This window comes from Cebus imitator, unplaced genomic scaffold (assembly GCF_001604975.1).
Source record: "Cebus imitator isolate Cc_AM_T3 unplaced genomic scaffold, Cebus_imitator-1.0 Scaffold41, whole genome shotgun sequence".
NCBI classification, from domain to species: domain Eukaryota; kingdom Metazoa; phylum Chordata; class Mammalia; order Primates; family Cebidae; genus Cebus; species Cebus imitator.
The window spans coordinates 2,780,186-2,796,713 of record NW_016107356.1 but is presented as its reverse complement, the minus strand read 5'-3'; the positions used below and the strand labels follow the sequence as shown (position 1 = coordinate 2,796,713).

At 46.0% G+C, this 16,528-nt stretch overlaps 1 protein-coding gene across 16 annotated transcripts in view; it reads right to left on the bottom strand.

Moving 5' to 3' along the window:
• Positions 1-701: 701 nt before the first annotated feature.
• Positions 702-16,528, bottom strand: part of EVA1C (eva-1 homolog C) — a 108,994-nt gene continuing 93,167 nt past the window's right edge. For 11 of the 16 annotated variants that reach the window (XM_017526124.2, XM_017526120.2, XM_017526128.2 and 8 more), the window contains 3 exons: positions 15,663-15,743; positions 13,319-13,408; positions 702-1,274 (listed from right to left, as the gene is read on the bottom strand). In XM_017526124.2, the coding sequence (XP_017381613.1) occupies positions 898-1,274; positions 13,319-13,408; positions 15,663-15,743 (548 nt within the window). In that variant the 3' untranslated portion in view covers positions 702-897. The remainder of the gene's footprint in view (positions 1,275-13,318; positions 13,409-15,662; positions 15,744-16,528) is intronic. The other 5 variants (XM_017526122.2, XM_017526127.2, XM_017526129.2 and 2 more) reach the window with 3 other exon arrangements.

Here is a 16,528-nt window from a genome sequence, read left to right as displayed (position 1 = left end):
TATCTGTGGGTGCTTTTGAGCTGCAATGGAGAATTGAGTAATTGTGGCAGAGAGGATTTGACCCACAATGCCTAAAATATTTATAATCTTGCCTTTTTTTTTAGACAATGTCTCTCACTCTATTACCCAGGCTAGAGTGCAGTGGCATGATCTTGGCTCACTGCAACCTCTGCCTCTCAGGTTCAAGCGATTCTCCTGCCTCAGCCTACTGAGTAGTTGGAATTACAGCCATGTGCCAATACGCCAGGCTAATTTTTTGTTTATTTTTTTGGTAGAGATGGGGTTTCACTATGTTGGCCAGGCTGATTGATCTCAAACTCCTGATCTCAAGTGATCTGCCTGCCCTGGCCTCTTAAAGTGCTGGGATTACAGGCGTGAGCCACTATGCCTGGCCTGTCATCTTGCCTTTTTTAAGTTTGCTAACCCTTGGTCTAAACAAAGTCAGTGGTTAAAATCACTCATGAGCTCACGCTTGCTGAGTATCTGTATAACTATTTTACAGGTATATATAAATCTGTTTAGTTATCCGTAAAACGGGGGTAATAGGACCGTCTCATGACATTGTGAAGACTGAATGACTCAGGACACGAAAAGCAGCTAGAATAGTACCTGACATTATAAGCACTCAAAAAATGTAAATTCTTATTAAGTATAGACTTGTGAATGTATCGACACAAATTCAAATAAACACAGTAAACAAAGACTCTTCCCTCCTCATTTATTTTGGAATGTGCTGGAAACAGCTTGAAACGTCCCTTTAATAGCTTCCTGGCCTCACGAGTGTTGGATGACATGACAAATTCTCCTTCATAGAAGGTACAGGTGAACCAGAACTGGGGGGCATTTGGGATCCTTCCTTCTTCAGAAAGTGCGATCATCTCAAGACGCATGTGGTTTTCAGTAGAACTGGCCCATGTTTCTGGGGAGTGAGGTGTCCAAACCACTGTTCATCCATATTTCCTGGATGATTTGCTCCCTGCGCTCAATCCTTTCTGCGAGCTCTGCAGCTTCTATGGAACTGTAGACAGGATATGAAGTCCTGTGGAACCCCGACAGTTCCCCTGGGAAGTCAGAGTCAGAAGAATCCTCCTCCTCTTCTTCGTCCTCGCTGTCCTCCTCAGCCCTGTCACTTCCTGGCACCAGCTGCTCCCTCCCCAGCTGCGACTTGTGGACATCCTTGGCACAGGACTCTCTGATGACCAAGGCGCACAATGTGAGGGCCAGGCCGATGCAGACGCTGGACACAAACAGCAGGGCAGCTCTCTCGGGGTGGGCTGCGGGAGGAAGAGAACATGTCAGGAGCTGGGAGGAGCCGGCAGACTAACCAGTGCCCTGCCCACAGAAACCAGACGTCTGCCCAAGCAGGGGGCTAATGAAGAATGCCAGTCCAGCGTCTTTGAAACTGTCCACACCACAAGGATCATATATCCCCATGGACTTTTTTTCAAAAAGCTTTTGAGCATATGGAGTCAATATATACATGTGTAGGAGAAAAACACACAGCAGAGGGGCTCCGGAGCCAGACTCGTCTGAGTTCATACTCAGATCTGCCACTAACTAGCTGTGTGACTTTGGGCAAGTTTCGTAACCTTTCTGTGCCTTAGTTTCCTCATCTGTAAACCAGGGCTTATAGGATCTTTCATCACTGAGTTGTTACGGTGAAATGAGTGAATTCCTATAAAGCTCTCAAAATACTCACTGACACATAGTAAATGCTCAATAAAGTGTTGCTATTGTCAGTAGTAGTAGAAGTAGATCATGAAGAATTAATTTATGTATGAAGTGTATATGTGAACCTAAGTAATAACAAAATAGATGTTAGCAAAACTGAATTCTGTTCTTTCTCAGCTTAAAAAGTAAATATAAATGTACAGTTACCCCTTAGTATCTGTGGGGTACTGGTTCCAGGACCCCTCCCCCACACTCCCAGGATACCAAAATTCGCGGACGCTTGAGTCACTTATATGAAATGGCATAGAATTTGCATACAACATAAGCACACTCTCCCCTATTCCTTAAATCACTTCTGTATTATTTATAATAGCGAATGCAATGGAAATGCTATGTAAGTAGTTGTTATAATCTATTGTTTTGGGAATAATGACAGGAAAAAATGTCTGTACACGTTTGATATAGATGCAACTATCCATTTAAAAAAGATACTTTCGATCTGCGTTGGTTGAATCCACAGATGTGAAAACCATAGACACAGAAGGCCAACTGTAATATAAAATACAAAAATATGCTGAGTGTGGTGGCTCACACCGGTAATCCCAACATTTTGGGAGGGCAAGGTGGGTGGATCGCTTGAGCTCAGGGGTTCAAGACCAGCTTGGGCAACATGTTTACAAAAAAACCAAAAACATAAACAAAGTATAGCTGGGCATAGTGGTGCATGCTTATAGTCTCAGCTACTAGGGAAGCTGAGGTAGGATGACCGCTTGAGCCTGCGAAATCAAGATTGCGTCACTGTACTCCAGCCCGCGGAGCAGCATGAGACCCTGCCTCAGAAACAAACAAACAAACAAACAAATAAAAAGAAAGAAAAGAAAAAGGAAAACGAAAACAAAAAAATACTAAAATAAAATAAAAAATGTAAATATTTTATTGCAATACAACAAAATATAACAGTGACATAAATATAAATATAATACGAAGTTCTGGAAATTTTTCCTGCATCCAAATGGATTCTCCATGGAATAATAGAAATGAAATCACGTTGGTAAAGTTACTTAGAGACAAAAATCATAGAAACAAAAATAATGCTAATATGTGCTATGTGTCTCGGTCTAAACCTTTATGTATGTTTGCCTCTGCATTACCTCTATATGGAAAGGACTACTTTGCTTTGTTACTATCACTATCCCCACTTATGGTTGTGTAACCCTCGGGGTGTTATGACCCCCATTCTGAGAAATAGTGATCCAGTTAAGTCCTTCATAATACGAATCAGGAGTTGAGAAACTTTTCCAGTAAGTAGCCAGATAGTAAGTATTTTACGTTTTATGAACCATACAGTCTCTGTTGCAAATATTCAACTCTGCTGTTGCAGTGCAAAAACAACCGCATAGCAACCACAAAGCATGGTTGTGTACCAATAAAGCTTTATTTATAGATTTGACCCACAGGCCAGTTTGCTGATCCTGGTGTAGATGTTCAAGCTGAGCCCCACCTAGGGGAAGTCTGTGGCTGGGGTCAGTTGGCCTCTTCAAGTAGAGTCAGTCCTGGAACTCAGGACTTGAACAGTGGGCTCCTTGTAGGGTGTTGGGGCGTGCAGTAGGTACCCCTGGCATTTTCTCAGCACGTCTCAACTGAACGGGTCCTCCTCCAGGCCCTTTCTCCCCTGTGATTCTAAGTGAAAAAGGAAAACTGCTGTCTTCATGACTTCTGTCCTTCCCCAGTGCTCCAGAATTGGAGCTTCTAAACTCAAGGGCTGTCAAGTTTCATGCACAGTCGAGGGATGCAGCCTCTGTGATCTGATCAGAGGGGTGGAGCTGGGACAGCTTACCTTCTTGAAACCTGAAACATCCCCATTCGGCTTCCGTCACTTGCAGCTCAAGTCACTGGTGTAATTAGTGGACTCAATTATGTGGTTCTTCTTGCTGTTGCCTCTGTTAGCATAACTCATCCCTCTCTTTCAGACGTAGATGTCTTTTTTCTTTTTTCTTTTTTTTTTTTGAGGTGGAGTCTCGCTCTGTCCTCCAGGCTGGAGTGCAGTGGCACAATCTCGGCTCACTGCAACCTCCACCTCCCAGGCTCAAGCAATTCTCCTGCCTCAGCCTCCTGAGTAACTGGGATTACAGGCGCATGCCACCATGCCCTGCTAGTTTTGTATTTTTAGTAGAGACAAGCTTTCACCATGTTGGCCAGGCTGGTCTCGAACTCCTGACCTCAGGTAATCCACCCGCCTTGGCTTCCCAAAGTGCTGGGATTACAGGCCTGAGCCACTGTGTCCGGCAGACATAGATGTCTTAATACAAAATTTATTTTGGCTGGGGGAGGGGTGGCAAGTCATGTTTGTAGTGCTATTAATAACAATATATTTTTCCTAAGGGTCGAGATATTTAGAAGATTTTTGTCAAATATAGACATGGATCCTTTGTGAGAGATGTGGGGCTCTGTTCATTTCTGGGGATCGTGGCAGAATGGGAATTTGGAGACGCTGGCACTTGGAACAGTCGTTAAACAGTAATGCACAAAATGATGCCAAGACCCGAGGCGCTGACCCAGTGGGGCAAATCTCCTCTCCTTCTCCCCCTGCAGATCGAAGTCTCCTCTCTCCTGACTTCACTTTCATCTTCCTCTTATTCCCCCCTCCTGCAGCCCTCCTCTCCCCCAAAATCTCTGAGCCACTGTCCTCTCGAAAGCCTCTCCCGTGGTGCTGTTGGGGCTTTCAAGGTGGGCTACGACTCAACCTCTCTGTCTTGGGAAACATAAACTTTGAGCCCCACTGGCAGTGATGCCGCCAACTTCAAGGAGTGCCGTGCGTGAGGAAATGGAACCCCATCTACTTATCATCTTTTCCAGCCACCTGTGGTCAGGCCAGGGCCATCCAGCTCAAGCCTGTGAGGTGCGATGGTCATCCACAGCCCCCTCCCCTCCTCACCCAGTGGCGGTGTCATGGAGGGTCCAGGTCTCAGGGCAGGAACTGGCTCTGTTACCACAGAGTAACCAATTCCAGCAGTTAGCTCCACGAGTGACTTGAGCTGCAAGTGAAGGAAGTGGAATGGGGACGTCTCGGCTTCCAAGAAGGGAGTCGGGTGCCACAGCGGGTAACTAGGGACTCCTTACTGTACCTCTTCTTTCATATTTGGAGGATTCTAGGTGGACTGAATTAAATTACCTGTGATGCTAAGGACATGAGACATTCTCTTCATTGGTCAATACATAATCCTACTTTGTCTGTTTAATGAATTACTTTTTAATGCTGTAATTAGCTGGGTGCCGTGGCTCATGCCTGTAATCCCAGCACTTCGGGAGGCCAAGGCGGGCCAATCATGAGGTCAGGAGCTCTAGACCAGCCTGGCCAACATGGTAAAACCCTGTCTCTACTAAAAATACAAAAATTAGCTGGGCTTGGTGGCAGGTGGCTGTAATCCCAGCTACTCAGGAGGCTAAGGAAGGAGAATTGCTTGAACCTGGGAGGCAGAGGTTGCAGTGAGCCCAGATTGCACCACTGCACTCCAACCTGGGTGACACAGAGTGAGACTTCATCTCAAAAAAAAAAAAAAAAGTACTGTAATTAGCATCAGTGCTATGAATGAGCACCCATATAGGAGTGAGGCCTTGACCACACCTGTGTCTAACCTGTTCTTCCCCACCCCCTGGCCCCCATCAAGGTGACTACCACCTGAATTCCATGCTTCTTACTTCCCTGCTTCCTTTTTTATATAGTTTTTGTTTTCCATCTTCATGTGTTCCTAAAATTTTATTTAAAGGGTATAATGTTATAGGTAGTGTTAGAGATTTGGTGTTCTTTTTTTTTTTTTTTTTTAAACTCAATATCATATCACTGTATAATGTTCCATTATCTTGACTATAATGTAGTTTATTCACCCACTCTCCTGCTGATGGGCTGGGAACTGTCTCTTTACCCGCTCTCCCGCTGTTGCCAGGTTTCTGCTTTTGTGGGTGATCATGAGCATTCTTGTAAATGTCCCTGGTCAACACCTGCAAGCGTTTCTCTCGGGTACTACCCTAGGAGGTAATTGATGGGTTTAGGGCATGTGAGTTTCAATTTTCAGAACTACTGCCAACACAGTATTCAAAGTGGCTGCAATGTGTGAGAAATCGTCAGTCCTCATCTTCTCCAGCACTTGGCTCACACAGACTTTCACATTTTTTCCAATCACATGGGTATGGAATTGCACCACATGAAGGTCTTGATTTGCGTTCCCCTGGTCTGTAGCCATCTTCACATGCTTGTGTATTTCCTCTTCTCCAAATGCTGGCTCATGACACGTACCCATTGTTTTTCTGAGTTGCCTGTGCTTTTCCTCTCACATATAAAGGATGTGTATATTTTCTTTTTTCTTTCTTTTTTTGAGACGAAGTTTTGCTCTGTCACTGAGGCTGGAGTGAAGTGGCACAGTCTGGGTTCACTGCAACCTCTGCCCCCCACACCAGGTTCAAATGATTCTTCTGCCTCAGCCTCCCAAGTAGCTGGGATTACAGGCACCTGCCACCATACTTGGCTAATTTTTGTATTTTTACAAAAAGTAGAGATGTGGTTTGCCATGTTGGCCAGGCTGGTCTCAAATTCCTGACCTCAGGCAAGCCACCTGCCTCAGCTTCCCAAAGGGCTAGGATTATGGACATGAGTCACCTCGCCTGGCCAAAGGATGTGTATATTTTCTATAGACTCCTGATGATAATCCTTTGACAGCAAATATACTATGAATATATATACACACACACACACACACACACACACACACACTCTCTGTATCTATCTATCTATCTATCTATCTATCTATCTATCTATCTATCATCTACAGAGTCTCTTTTTGTCATCCAGGCTGGAGTACAGTGGCACAATCATAACCAGCCTTGAATTCCTGGGCTCAAACAATCCTCTTGCCTCAGCCTCCTGAGTAGCTGAGACTACAGGCCCGTAACACCATGCCCAGCTAAGTTTTTATTATATATATATATATATATATATATATATATATTATATATTTTTTTATTTTGTAGAGATGAGGTCTGGCTTTGTGGCCCAGGCTGGTCTTAAACTTCTGGCTGAAAGTGATCCTCCTGTCTTGGCCTCCCCAAGTGTTGGGATTACAGGGGTGAGCCATCGAATCTGGTGTGAATATCTCCTGGTAATTGCTTTGTACTTTCACTTTCATTGAGCTGTCTTTGACCTTGTGAAATTAAACAGGGGTGAAACACTCTTCTACTGCATCTTCCCTGCAGGCACTTGGTCCCCATCCTCCTCTCTTGCCCCTCCTTTCTAGTGAGTGACCAGATAGTAACTATTTCAGGTTTTCTGGCCATATGGCCTCTGTTTCAAATGTCACAACTCTGCTGTTGTGCAAAAGCAACCACAGCCCATACATAAACCATCTTCCCTGCCTGGCCCCCATAAGCTTTAAGAAACACAAGCTGGGTCACATCACTGCCTGACTTAAAACTTATAGATGGACTCTTCCCCCTCCTAAGCTATTAGGTTGGTGCAAAAATAATTGTGGTTTCCACCATTAAAAGTAATGACAGAAATCGGCCGGGCACAGTGGCTCACACCTATAATTTCAGCACTTTGGGAGGCTGAGGTGGGTGGATCACTTGAGGTCAGGAGTTTGAGACCAGCCTGGCCAACACAGTGAAACCCCATCTCTACTAAAAATACAAAAATTAAAATTAGCTGGGTGTGGTGGCAGGCACCTGCAGTCCCAGCTTCTTGGGAGGCTGAGGCAAGACAATTGCTTGAACCTGGGAGGTGGAGGTTGTGGTGAGCTGAGACCGCACCATCGCACTCCAGCCTGGACAACAAGAACAAAACTCTGTCTCAAAAAAAAAAAAAAAAATTAGCTGGGCACGGTGGCGCATGCCTTTAGTCCCAGCTACTTGGGAGGCTGGGGCAGGAGAACGACTTGAATCTGGGAGGTGGAGGTTGCAGTAAGCCAAGATCACGCCACTGCACTCCAGCCTGGGTGTCTGAGAGAGACTCTGTCTCCAAACAAAACAAAACAAAATCACAAAAGGAATGGCAGGAATAGCAATTACTTTTGCACCAACAAAAGTCAAGTCCTGACCACAGCCTAGGAAGCTGGCTATGACCCGGCCCTTGTCACCCTCCCCAAGTTCAACTCCCGAGACCTTCCCTTCCTCTCTGCTCCCCCACCCTGGCCTCCCATTCCTCACACCTGTCCCACCGGATGCCTGCGCACCCTGGTGTTTCTGCATGTGCTGTGCTGTTAGCCTGGCAAGTTCCTTCCTCCCTCTTCATCCAGCACTACTAGATACTTCCCCCTGCCTTAGGCTAGCCAGGTCCCCTGTCATTTAGTCTCAGAATATCTTGAATGTCTTCTTCACAGCCCAGCTTACAATCGTTGCTCACTTGCTGAGTGGGCGCCATTCTTTCTCTCCACTTAGAATGCAAGCTCCCTGAGGGCAGGGGCTGGAACCATCTTGTTCTTTCCCAAATCACCAGTGCCTAGTCCCATCTCTGGCACAGAGTGGGCCTTAAGAAAATATTTGCTGAGTGCAAAAAAGGAGGGGATCATGGATTTAAGCACTAGGCTTGGCGCCGTGGGATGAGGCTCCATGAAACCAGTTCCCTTTTCTTCCTCTCCTCTTCTCCTGGGAGGTGGGCATCTGGGTTCTCCTGCCAGGAGAGCTTCTCTCTCTTAAGACTCTAGGTGCCTCGTGGCCCAGGCATGCCTCCTGCTGAGTGAGCACGCTTTAGGGCGCATCCGCATCAACTCTGCTGAGATCCAGCAACCAGAGATGGGCATGGGCAGTGCTTGGCAAGCCCATGGAACAAGACTCCCTAGTCATCTGAATCAACTAGTTTGAAGTTACAAACTCGCCATATGTTGGTCAGCTGGAACCTTAGTGATGAGCTGGTTCAACCAACCCCACAGCCAAGTCACTTGTGCAAAGCCACCACTTGGCTGGGACCCCACAGGCTCTACACTAAGGCCATGCCAGCTGTTCTCTAGAATCGCCTGGACTACTTTACGCTTCCATGTCTCCTTTTCCTATTCTGTATTCTGGAAAAACAAAAACGTTCTCCTTGTGATTGAACAGAATCTTCACACTGTTTTATTGCTGGTGTTGTTCTAAATCTAGCCTTGGTTCATCCCAGGCTGGAGTGAATGACTTTAATTTTAGCAGCTGCTGTATGCCCTTGGGAACCTCCAAAGGGGAGCCTATGGCCTTTAAGGCCCCTTTCCACCCTTAGATCCTGACTTGGGGCCAACACGTGCTCCAGCTCAAACTCATTCATGTCCAGATAAGAGGCCACAGCAAGGGTTCCCCCTGCTGGGGCCCTGTTGCTGTTGAGAGGATCGAGGCAGCAGTCAGGGCCTGAGGCTTGTCCAGAAGAAATCACAAGGCATACCGAGTGCTGGTCTGACAGCACTTAGGGGTGTGACAGAAACCTTGTTCTGGAACCAGAGATTGGAGACCATGAGAGCACATCCGAATCCATATCTCCGTGACAAGGTGATGCTGATTTCTAATGGTCTTCCCTGGTGGGGGAATCACGAAGCTCTGACTCTGGAGTGTGTTGTTGTGTTTCAATATGAGCTTGTCTGACGCCCTAGAGTTCCTCCCTTATGGAGCCATGATGCCTCCCAACGCAGGACATCCCACCCTGCAAGCCTGTCCCTTCTGCCCGGCTTCCTTACCTCCGCACCCCAAAGTCCACAGCAGGGCCTGCCAGAGGCTGATGACACATCCCTCACTGTCCCAAGGGGGTAGGGACAGCAATAGAAATATTAGGCCACAAAAGGCATGCCTGCAGGCACATATGAGGTAAACATCCAAAGACAGATGTCAATGAAACAGTAATTAGGTGAAATGGGAGAGGTCATATTCTTATGCAAGACTGTCTAAATAAATAAGTCTCCTTGCATACAATCTGCCAGGGGACAATGGCTCACACTGAGCCAGCTAGTAAACTGTTTTGTTAAGAACTGCCAACACACACAGACACACACACACACACACATGCACACACACAAATGCACCGCCCATACATGTGCACACACATATATACAGATACATATGCACACAGATACACATGTACACGCACACATGCACACACACATACAGATGCAGACATACGTGCACACACAGACACATGCACACACAGATGCACACACACATGTGCATGCACACACATACAGGCATGCCACACATGCACACACACACATGCACACACATTCACACATGCACGCACATACACATATGCATACACATGCACACACATGCACACATTCACACATGCACGCACACATATGCACACACACACATGCACACATGCACACGCACACCACTTCTCCTTTTCCATTTCTCTAATTTCCAATTTTTTCCATGAGCTTCCTCAGACTCATGATCTTGATTCTAGAATGAATTCAGGGAGTAAGTCTTCGTTATTGGCACAACAGTGAATTCAAACAAGCCTAAGAAGCTTTTTCAATGTTGGGAAAACCATCTCACAGATCATTCAAATGGCTCCACAAGACACTGTTCACCAGGGACCCTTGGACATCCTCCTGTCCCTCCTGCCAACCTCTGTGCTTCAATATCAGGGGACAAGTATCTCGATTTCTGTTTCTCTTGTTGTCCCCATGTACACTGGACTGCACTACTGTGTCAAAGCTACTTGCAGCCTGACCTGGGAGATGTGCTTTTGGAGTCACTCCATCTGCCACCTATTTGGATGGTTTGGGCTGGAAACTGCCCTGCTCACACTCTCGGCTCCCAGCTGCTCCTGCTTCGGGGCTGTCTAGAGACCCCAGCTCAGCCCGTGGGTCACATGTGCACGGTGGGGCCGGGGATGTGACTGAATGTTGTCTGGGCACCTCTCTCCAGCAGCAGCAAGGATGGAGCTCAGCAGTGTGTGACACTGGCAGGTGGCCACTGCCTGTTTAGGTCAAAATGGCCCAACCTGATGTCTACATGCATCTCTGTGGCACACTGGCCTGCGCGGACCCCTGAGCATGTGATGTGTGCTACCCACATCCAGGGTGGCTGCCCAGACAGCAACACAGACATGCCAAGAAAACCCGCAGGCAAGTCCAGAGGCGCCATTCCATCTGGGACCTTGTGAGCCTCTGTGATTTGAGTCACGAGCTTCTTGTGGTGATTTCATTTAGCTAACATCCAACATAGTGCATTTGGAGACTCCTTCTCTTGGACATCATATGGCGGCGTGGTCATGGCTTGCTGAGATAAATATCCCAAAACACCCCTCAATAAAACCAAATAACAGTTCATAAAATCCTTACATTTAAAAAAATTTGACATCTTATAAATAACAAATGCTAGATGACAATAAGGCACAGGAAAAAGCTCATAAGCCCAGATCAGTAGTCATCATTCAATTGTTCCTTAACTACTGACCGTGCACCTGTTCTGTACGAGCACTACATGCTAGATACAGGGACATGACACAAAATAAGATGACAAACACCTGCCTCTATGGAGCTGAGACTCTAGCAGGAGATACCAGCCCTAAACAATTAACTCTATCCTGTGGTTTCTGGAAATGACAATCACATAAAAGGATAGAAAGGGATGGAGGGAAGCTAATTTAGACAACTCAGGATCAGTGTGTGTGGGGGTGGTGGTGGTGGTTTCAGCCCTCAAAATTCAGAGTAGCTGGAATTCAAGCCTTGTATTAACTGAGCCTGAATCCTGGTCCTGCCACTGTCCATGGTGTCCTCAGGTAAATGGCTCAACTCCTCTGGCCATCAGCTCCAAGTGCAGAACAGGGGACCAGAGTCCCCTCTCTCAGGGTTTTTGCTATGGACTGAATGGTGTTCCCCCCAATTCATTCATTAGGAGTTAAGGTTATAGAAGGTCCTAAGGGTAGAGTCCTAATCTGATAGGAGTGGTGGTTTTATAAAAAGAAGAGATGTCTCTGTCTCTGTCTCTCTGTCTGTCCCTCTCTGCCATGTGAGGACAGAGCAAGAAGGCTGCTGTCTGCAAGCTAGGAAGAGAGCCCTCACCAGAAAGTGATGGGTGGATACTTTGATCATGGACTTCTGGCCTCCAGAACAGTGAGAAAATCAATGTCTGCTCTATAAGCCATCCAATCTCGGGTACTTTGTTATGGCAGCTGGGGTGGCTAAGGCGGTTGTTGAGAGGAACTGACAAGGCAGTTGGGGTAAAGCACACAGCATGGCCACAGCTCACTGAGTATAATGTCAGTCTCATTCCCCTTTGATCGCTATTTTCTGGAGGATTTTCATGATGGCTTTTCTCCAAGAAGCTCTCCAGGGACTTTGTAAATATGGGGCTATTTCTGACAATAAAAATTCTTACAGTTCTTAACATTGACCATGATCAGGAGAAGCAAGACATGGAAATGAGAAGGTGGTTAGAAAAGAGAGGACCCACAGAATAAACCAACAACCACACAACACACACACAGGAGGAATCCTGATGTGGGAGGACGATAGAACAGCAGGGGACCCCAAGGCTAAACTCTGCATCTCTTGTATTGAGATCCTTCCCTGGTATGGTTTGTCTGTGTCCCCACCCAAATCTCACCTTGAATTGCAGCTTCCATAATCCTGTGTCATGGGAGGGACCTGGAGGGAGGTAACTCAATCATGGGGGCAGGTCTTTCCCATGCTGTTCTCGTGATAGTGAATAAGTCTCACAAGAGTTTCCCTGCACACGCTCTCTTGCCTGCCACCATGTAAGATGTGACTTTGCTTCTCATTCACCTTCCACCAAGATTGTGAGGACTCTCTAGCCGTGTGGAACTGTGAGTCCATTAAACCTCTTTCCTTTAGAAATTACCCAGCCTCAGGTATGTCTTTATTAGTAGTAGGAGAACAGACAAATACATTTCCTAAGCCTCTATTTTCCTCTGAGACAGGCTTACCCCAAATAGTCCCATCTCTAGAAGGCCTTGAATAGTAATCTGTTATGTGTTATATTAATACATATTTTACTGAAGGTCTCTGGTTTTTGTCTCTCTGAACATAGGCAGGCATTGCTGAAACTTGCAGATGACATTCCAAAATGCATTCTATCTTAAGCTAAGCAGAGAGGGTGGTGAGGAAAGATTGAACACACCTTCACCTCAATGAAGAGGGCCCTGCAGTGTGGCTGGCTTTGGTATAAGCCTTTTGGCTCTGCTAATTCATGAGGGCTGAGTCTGATTGATCCTCATGGGCAAGATTAACAAGGGAATCCTTGGTAACCATCAGGAATAACACTCATGACTCAGAAAGTGGCTCTGTCTTCATGGGGTATGATCCGTCTTGTTTCCTAAGTGACCTTCTGGCTCATTTTTCTCCCAGCCAGGGCTGGAATTCAATAATCCTAGTTCCTTCCCAAATTTTAGACCGGGAAATGCATTCCTCAGGTTTCTACTTTTCAAAAGTGAAAAATGTCTGTCTACTAAACAGTGTGGCTTTGTCTGTGTGTGTGGTTCTCTTACTGGCCGCCTGGTTGCGACTGTGCCTAAACTCAGGCCCCTGTTTCTGAATCTTAGAAGGCGGTGGCTGGCATGTCAAACTTGAAGTCATCATTCTTTAGTTGTCTGAGTGTCATAAGTGAACGGCACATTTATTAACAAGACTTTAGTAAATCCATTAGAACTCTAAGAAGCTTCGATTCATTGACCTACCTCTAATGTAAGCAAAGGCTGCCAGAGAGTTGCTAACAAGAATTCCATCTTTCCTCAGAACCCTCGATCCGCTTGGGTCGAAGTTTATATCTGTTTCATGAAAAATGCAAGACCAATTAATCACGGTTTTTCATAGTTCGCCTATCCTAAGAGGCCCCTGCTGCTCCTACCCCAGGCACTGCTGGAATAATTAAAAGTCACAGAAATCAAACGAATGGGCCTCTGGCTAAATTATGGAAGATTAACCCAGAAGAGCACTTATTAAATAGTAAGCAGTCCCTGAAAATATTAAAGCACAAAAAAGATTAGAAATTTTTTTAAAGAATTGGTTCCAACTTTAGGTGCCCCTCTTCCGCTCCACTGCGAAAGGGAACAAATGGATTTTCCCATCCTAAAGGTAGGGACATTCATCATGCCCCTTGGAGGCTTAACAACATCTCACTTTATTATATTTTATTTATTTATTTATTTGTTGAGACGGAGTTTTCACTCTTGTTGCCCAGGCTGGAGTGCAATGGCGAAGCCTCGGCTCACTGCAACCTCTACCTCCTGGGTTCAAGCGATTCTCCTGCCTCAGCCTCTGGAGTAGCTGGGATTACAGGCATGTACCACCACGCCCAGCAAATTTTTGTATCTTCAGTAAAGATACTAAAGATACAAAACAGGGTTTCACCATGTTGGCCAGGCTGGTCTCGAATTCCTGAACTCAGGTGGTCCACTTGCCTTGGCCTCCCAAAGTGCTGGGATTACAGGTGTGAGCCTCTGTGCTTGGCCAATAATATCTCACTTTAAGCATAAAGCCGCTGTCCATTGTGTGACTAGAGATAAGATAAGCCTCCATTAGGGAGGGAGGTTGTACTGGGCTACTTTTTTTGGGAAATGATAGCAAAATGTGGGGCAGATCTGCTTTTAGATCCTGGTTACACTGCTGGATGGAGCTAAGCAAGCCTGGGTTGGGACATCCTGGGGGCCTGGGGGATGCCTAGCAATGTCAGACAGGACACATGGCACAGCGCTAGCCCTCAGGCCCTCACTGCAGGGGGACCAGGCTTTTCATGGATCAGGTGGGAACCCTGTTAGACAAATAAGTGGAGAACGGGTACGGTGGCTCATGCCTGTAATCCCAGCACCTTGGGAGGATGAGGTGGGCAGCTTGAGCCCAGGAGTTTGAGACCAGCCAGGGCAACATGGCAAAGCCTTGTCTTTATTTATAATAATAATAATAGAAAAAAATTTATAAAAAAAAAAAAAAAAAAAAAAAAAAAGAGAAGTGGAGCTAAGGAACACAGAGCCTGCCAGAAAGCCCAGGTGACCAGCTAGAAGGACACAGAGGAACATTACCAATAGTTCTCTCTGAGCTTTTGGACTAGGGGTGCTTTCATGTGTTTTTCATATCAAGCACACTTTTATACTTAGTGGGGAAAGACCTAATACATATGATAAAAGTAACACAAGAAAAGACTCTCACCAAAGCCTAACATCTTAGATGCTCTGCTGCGTCTCTGCAAATTCTATCAGGGACCCCATGGGTTTGAATTCCATTCTAGATTTGATAAGAAAATCCAAATGTCCAACCCCCTCAAAGCCCCACCCTTCCAACCCCATTTACAAAAGCCAAATGAAAACTAGGGAGGGCTAGGTGCGGTGGCTCAGACCTGTAATTCTAGCACTCTGGGAGGCTGAGGCAGGTGGATCACCTGAGGTTGGGAGTTCGAGGCCAGCCTGATTAATGTGGTGAAACCCCGTCCCTACTAAAAACACAAAAATTAGCCGGTGTGGTGGTGAGCACCTGTAATCCCAGCTACTTGGGAGGCTGAGGGAGGAGAATTGCTTGAACCCGGGAGGTGGAGGTTGCAGTGAGCCGAGATTGTGCCACTGCACTCCAGCCTGGACGACAAGAGCAAAACTCCATTTCAAAAAAAGAAAGGAAGAAAGAAAACTAAGGAGGAAGGTGGCGTGTACAGAGGTACAGAGGCCTTCAGGTCCTAGCTGGCCCTGGTGCCCATGCAGGTTCCAATGACCTCAACTTTGCACAAAGCTCATTGTGTAATCCCAATTTTATTTCTGAGTGGATGTCTTTTCAAAGTGATTTTCCTTTTAGGAAGTGAGAGGAGAACGAAAGGAGGTGTACCCTACTTCTGATTAAAAAAAAAATCAAAACCAAAATAAGTGGTGTTCACCATTTGCAAGGGTTGGTCAAAGTACTGTCATCACCAGGACCGGTACCTCAAACACACCTCCTGACAGCCCCTTCCATGCTAACAAGGTGTGCCCAACTGTGGTCACCCAGGGGCTGTCTACCCTTACGTTACGAGAAATGCTGGTAGTAAGCCATAAAAATTACCATATTCACCATCTTTCTGCTTCAAAGAAGGTTTTAGATTAGCAATGGCTGGATCGATCGCTGTGAGTATGTTCTTGGGAACTAAAAGCCAAAAAGAAACATTTTACATACTTGGCATATTTTAAAAATGTGTACTCTTAATATATTTTTAAACGCAATGTAGATAAGATTTTAAAATCACTTTCCAAATCAGTGCAATAATCATTCACTCTTCCTGTGAAATACACATACATACACACAACCCAATGGTATCCACGTGATCATCAAATGCCCCAGAGAGATGGTTTTAGGCCCATTTTGCAATATTAAAAAAATAACAAGGCCAGTGCAGTGGCACATGCCTGTAATTCCAGCACTTTCGGAGGCCGAGGCAGGCGGATCACAAGGTCAAGAAATTGAGATCATCCTGGCCAAGATGGTGAAACCCCATCACTACTAAAAATACAAAAATTAGCTGGATGTGGTGGTGCGCACCTTGTAATCCCAGCTACTCAGAAGGCTGAGGCAGAAGAATTGCTTGAACCCAGGAGGCGGAGGTTGCAGTGAGCCAAGGTCACACCACTGCACTCCAGCTTGGTGACAGAGCAAGAATCCATCTCAAAAAGAAAAAAAAAAGGAGAATAAAAACATGATACGATATATCCATCCAGTGAATATACTTCAGTAATAAAAAGGAATGAAGGTCCAGCATGGTGGCTCACGCCTGTAATCCCAGCTAGATGGGAGGTTGAGGCAGGGAGAATCGCTTGAACCCGGAGGCAGCGGTTGCAGTGAACAGAGATTGTGCCATTGCACTCCAGCCTGGGGGACATGAGACTCCATCTCCAAAAAAAAAAAAATGGAGTGAGGTACTGATATGATACATG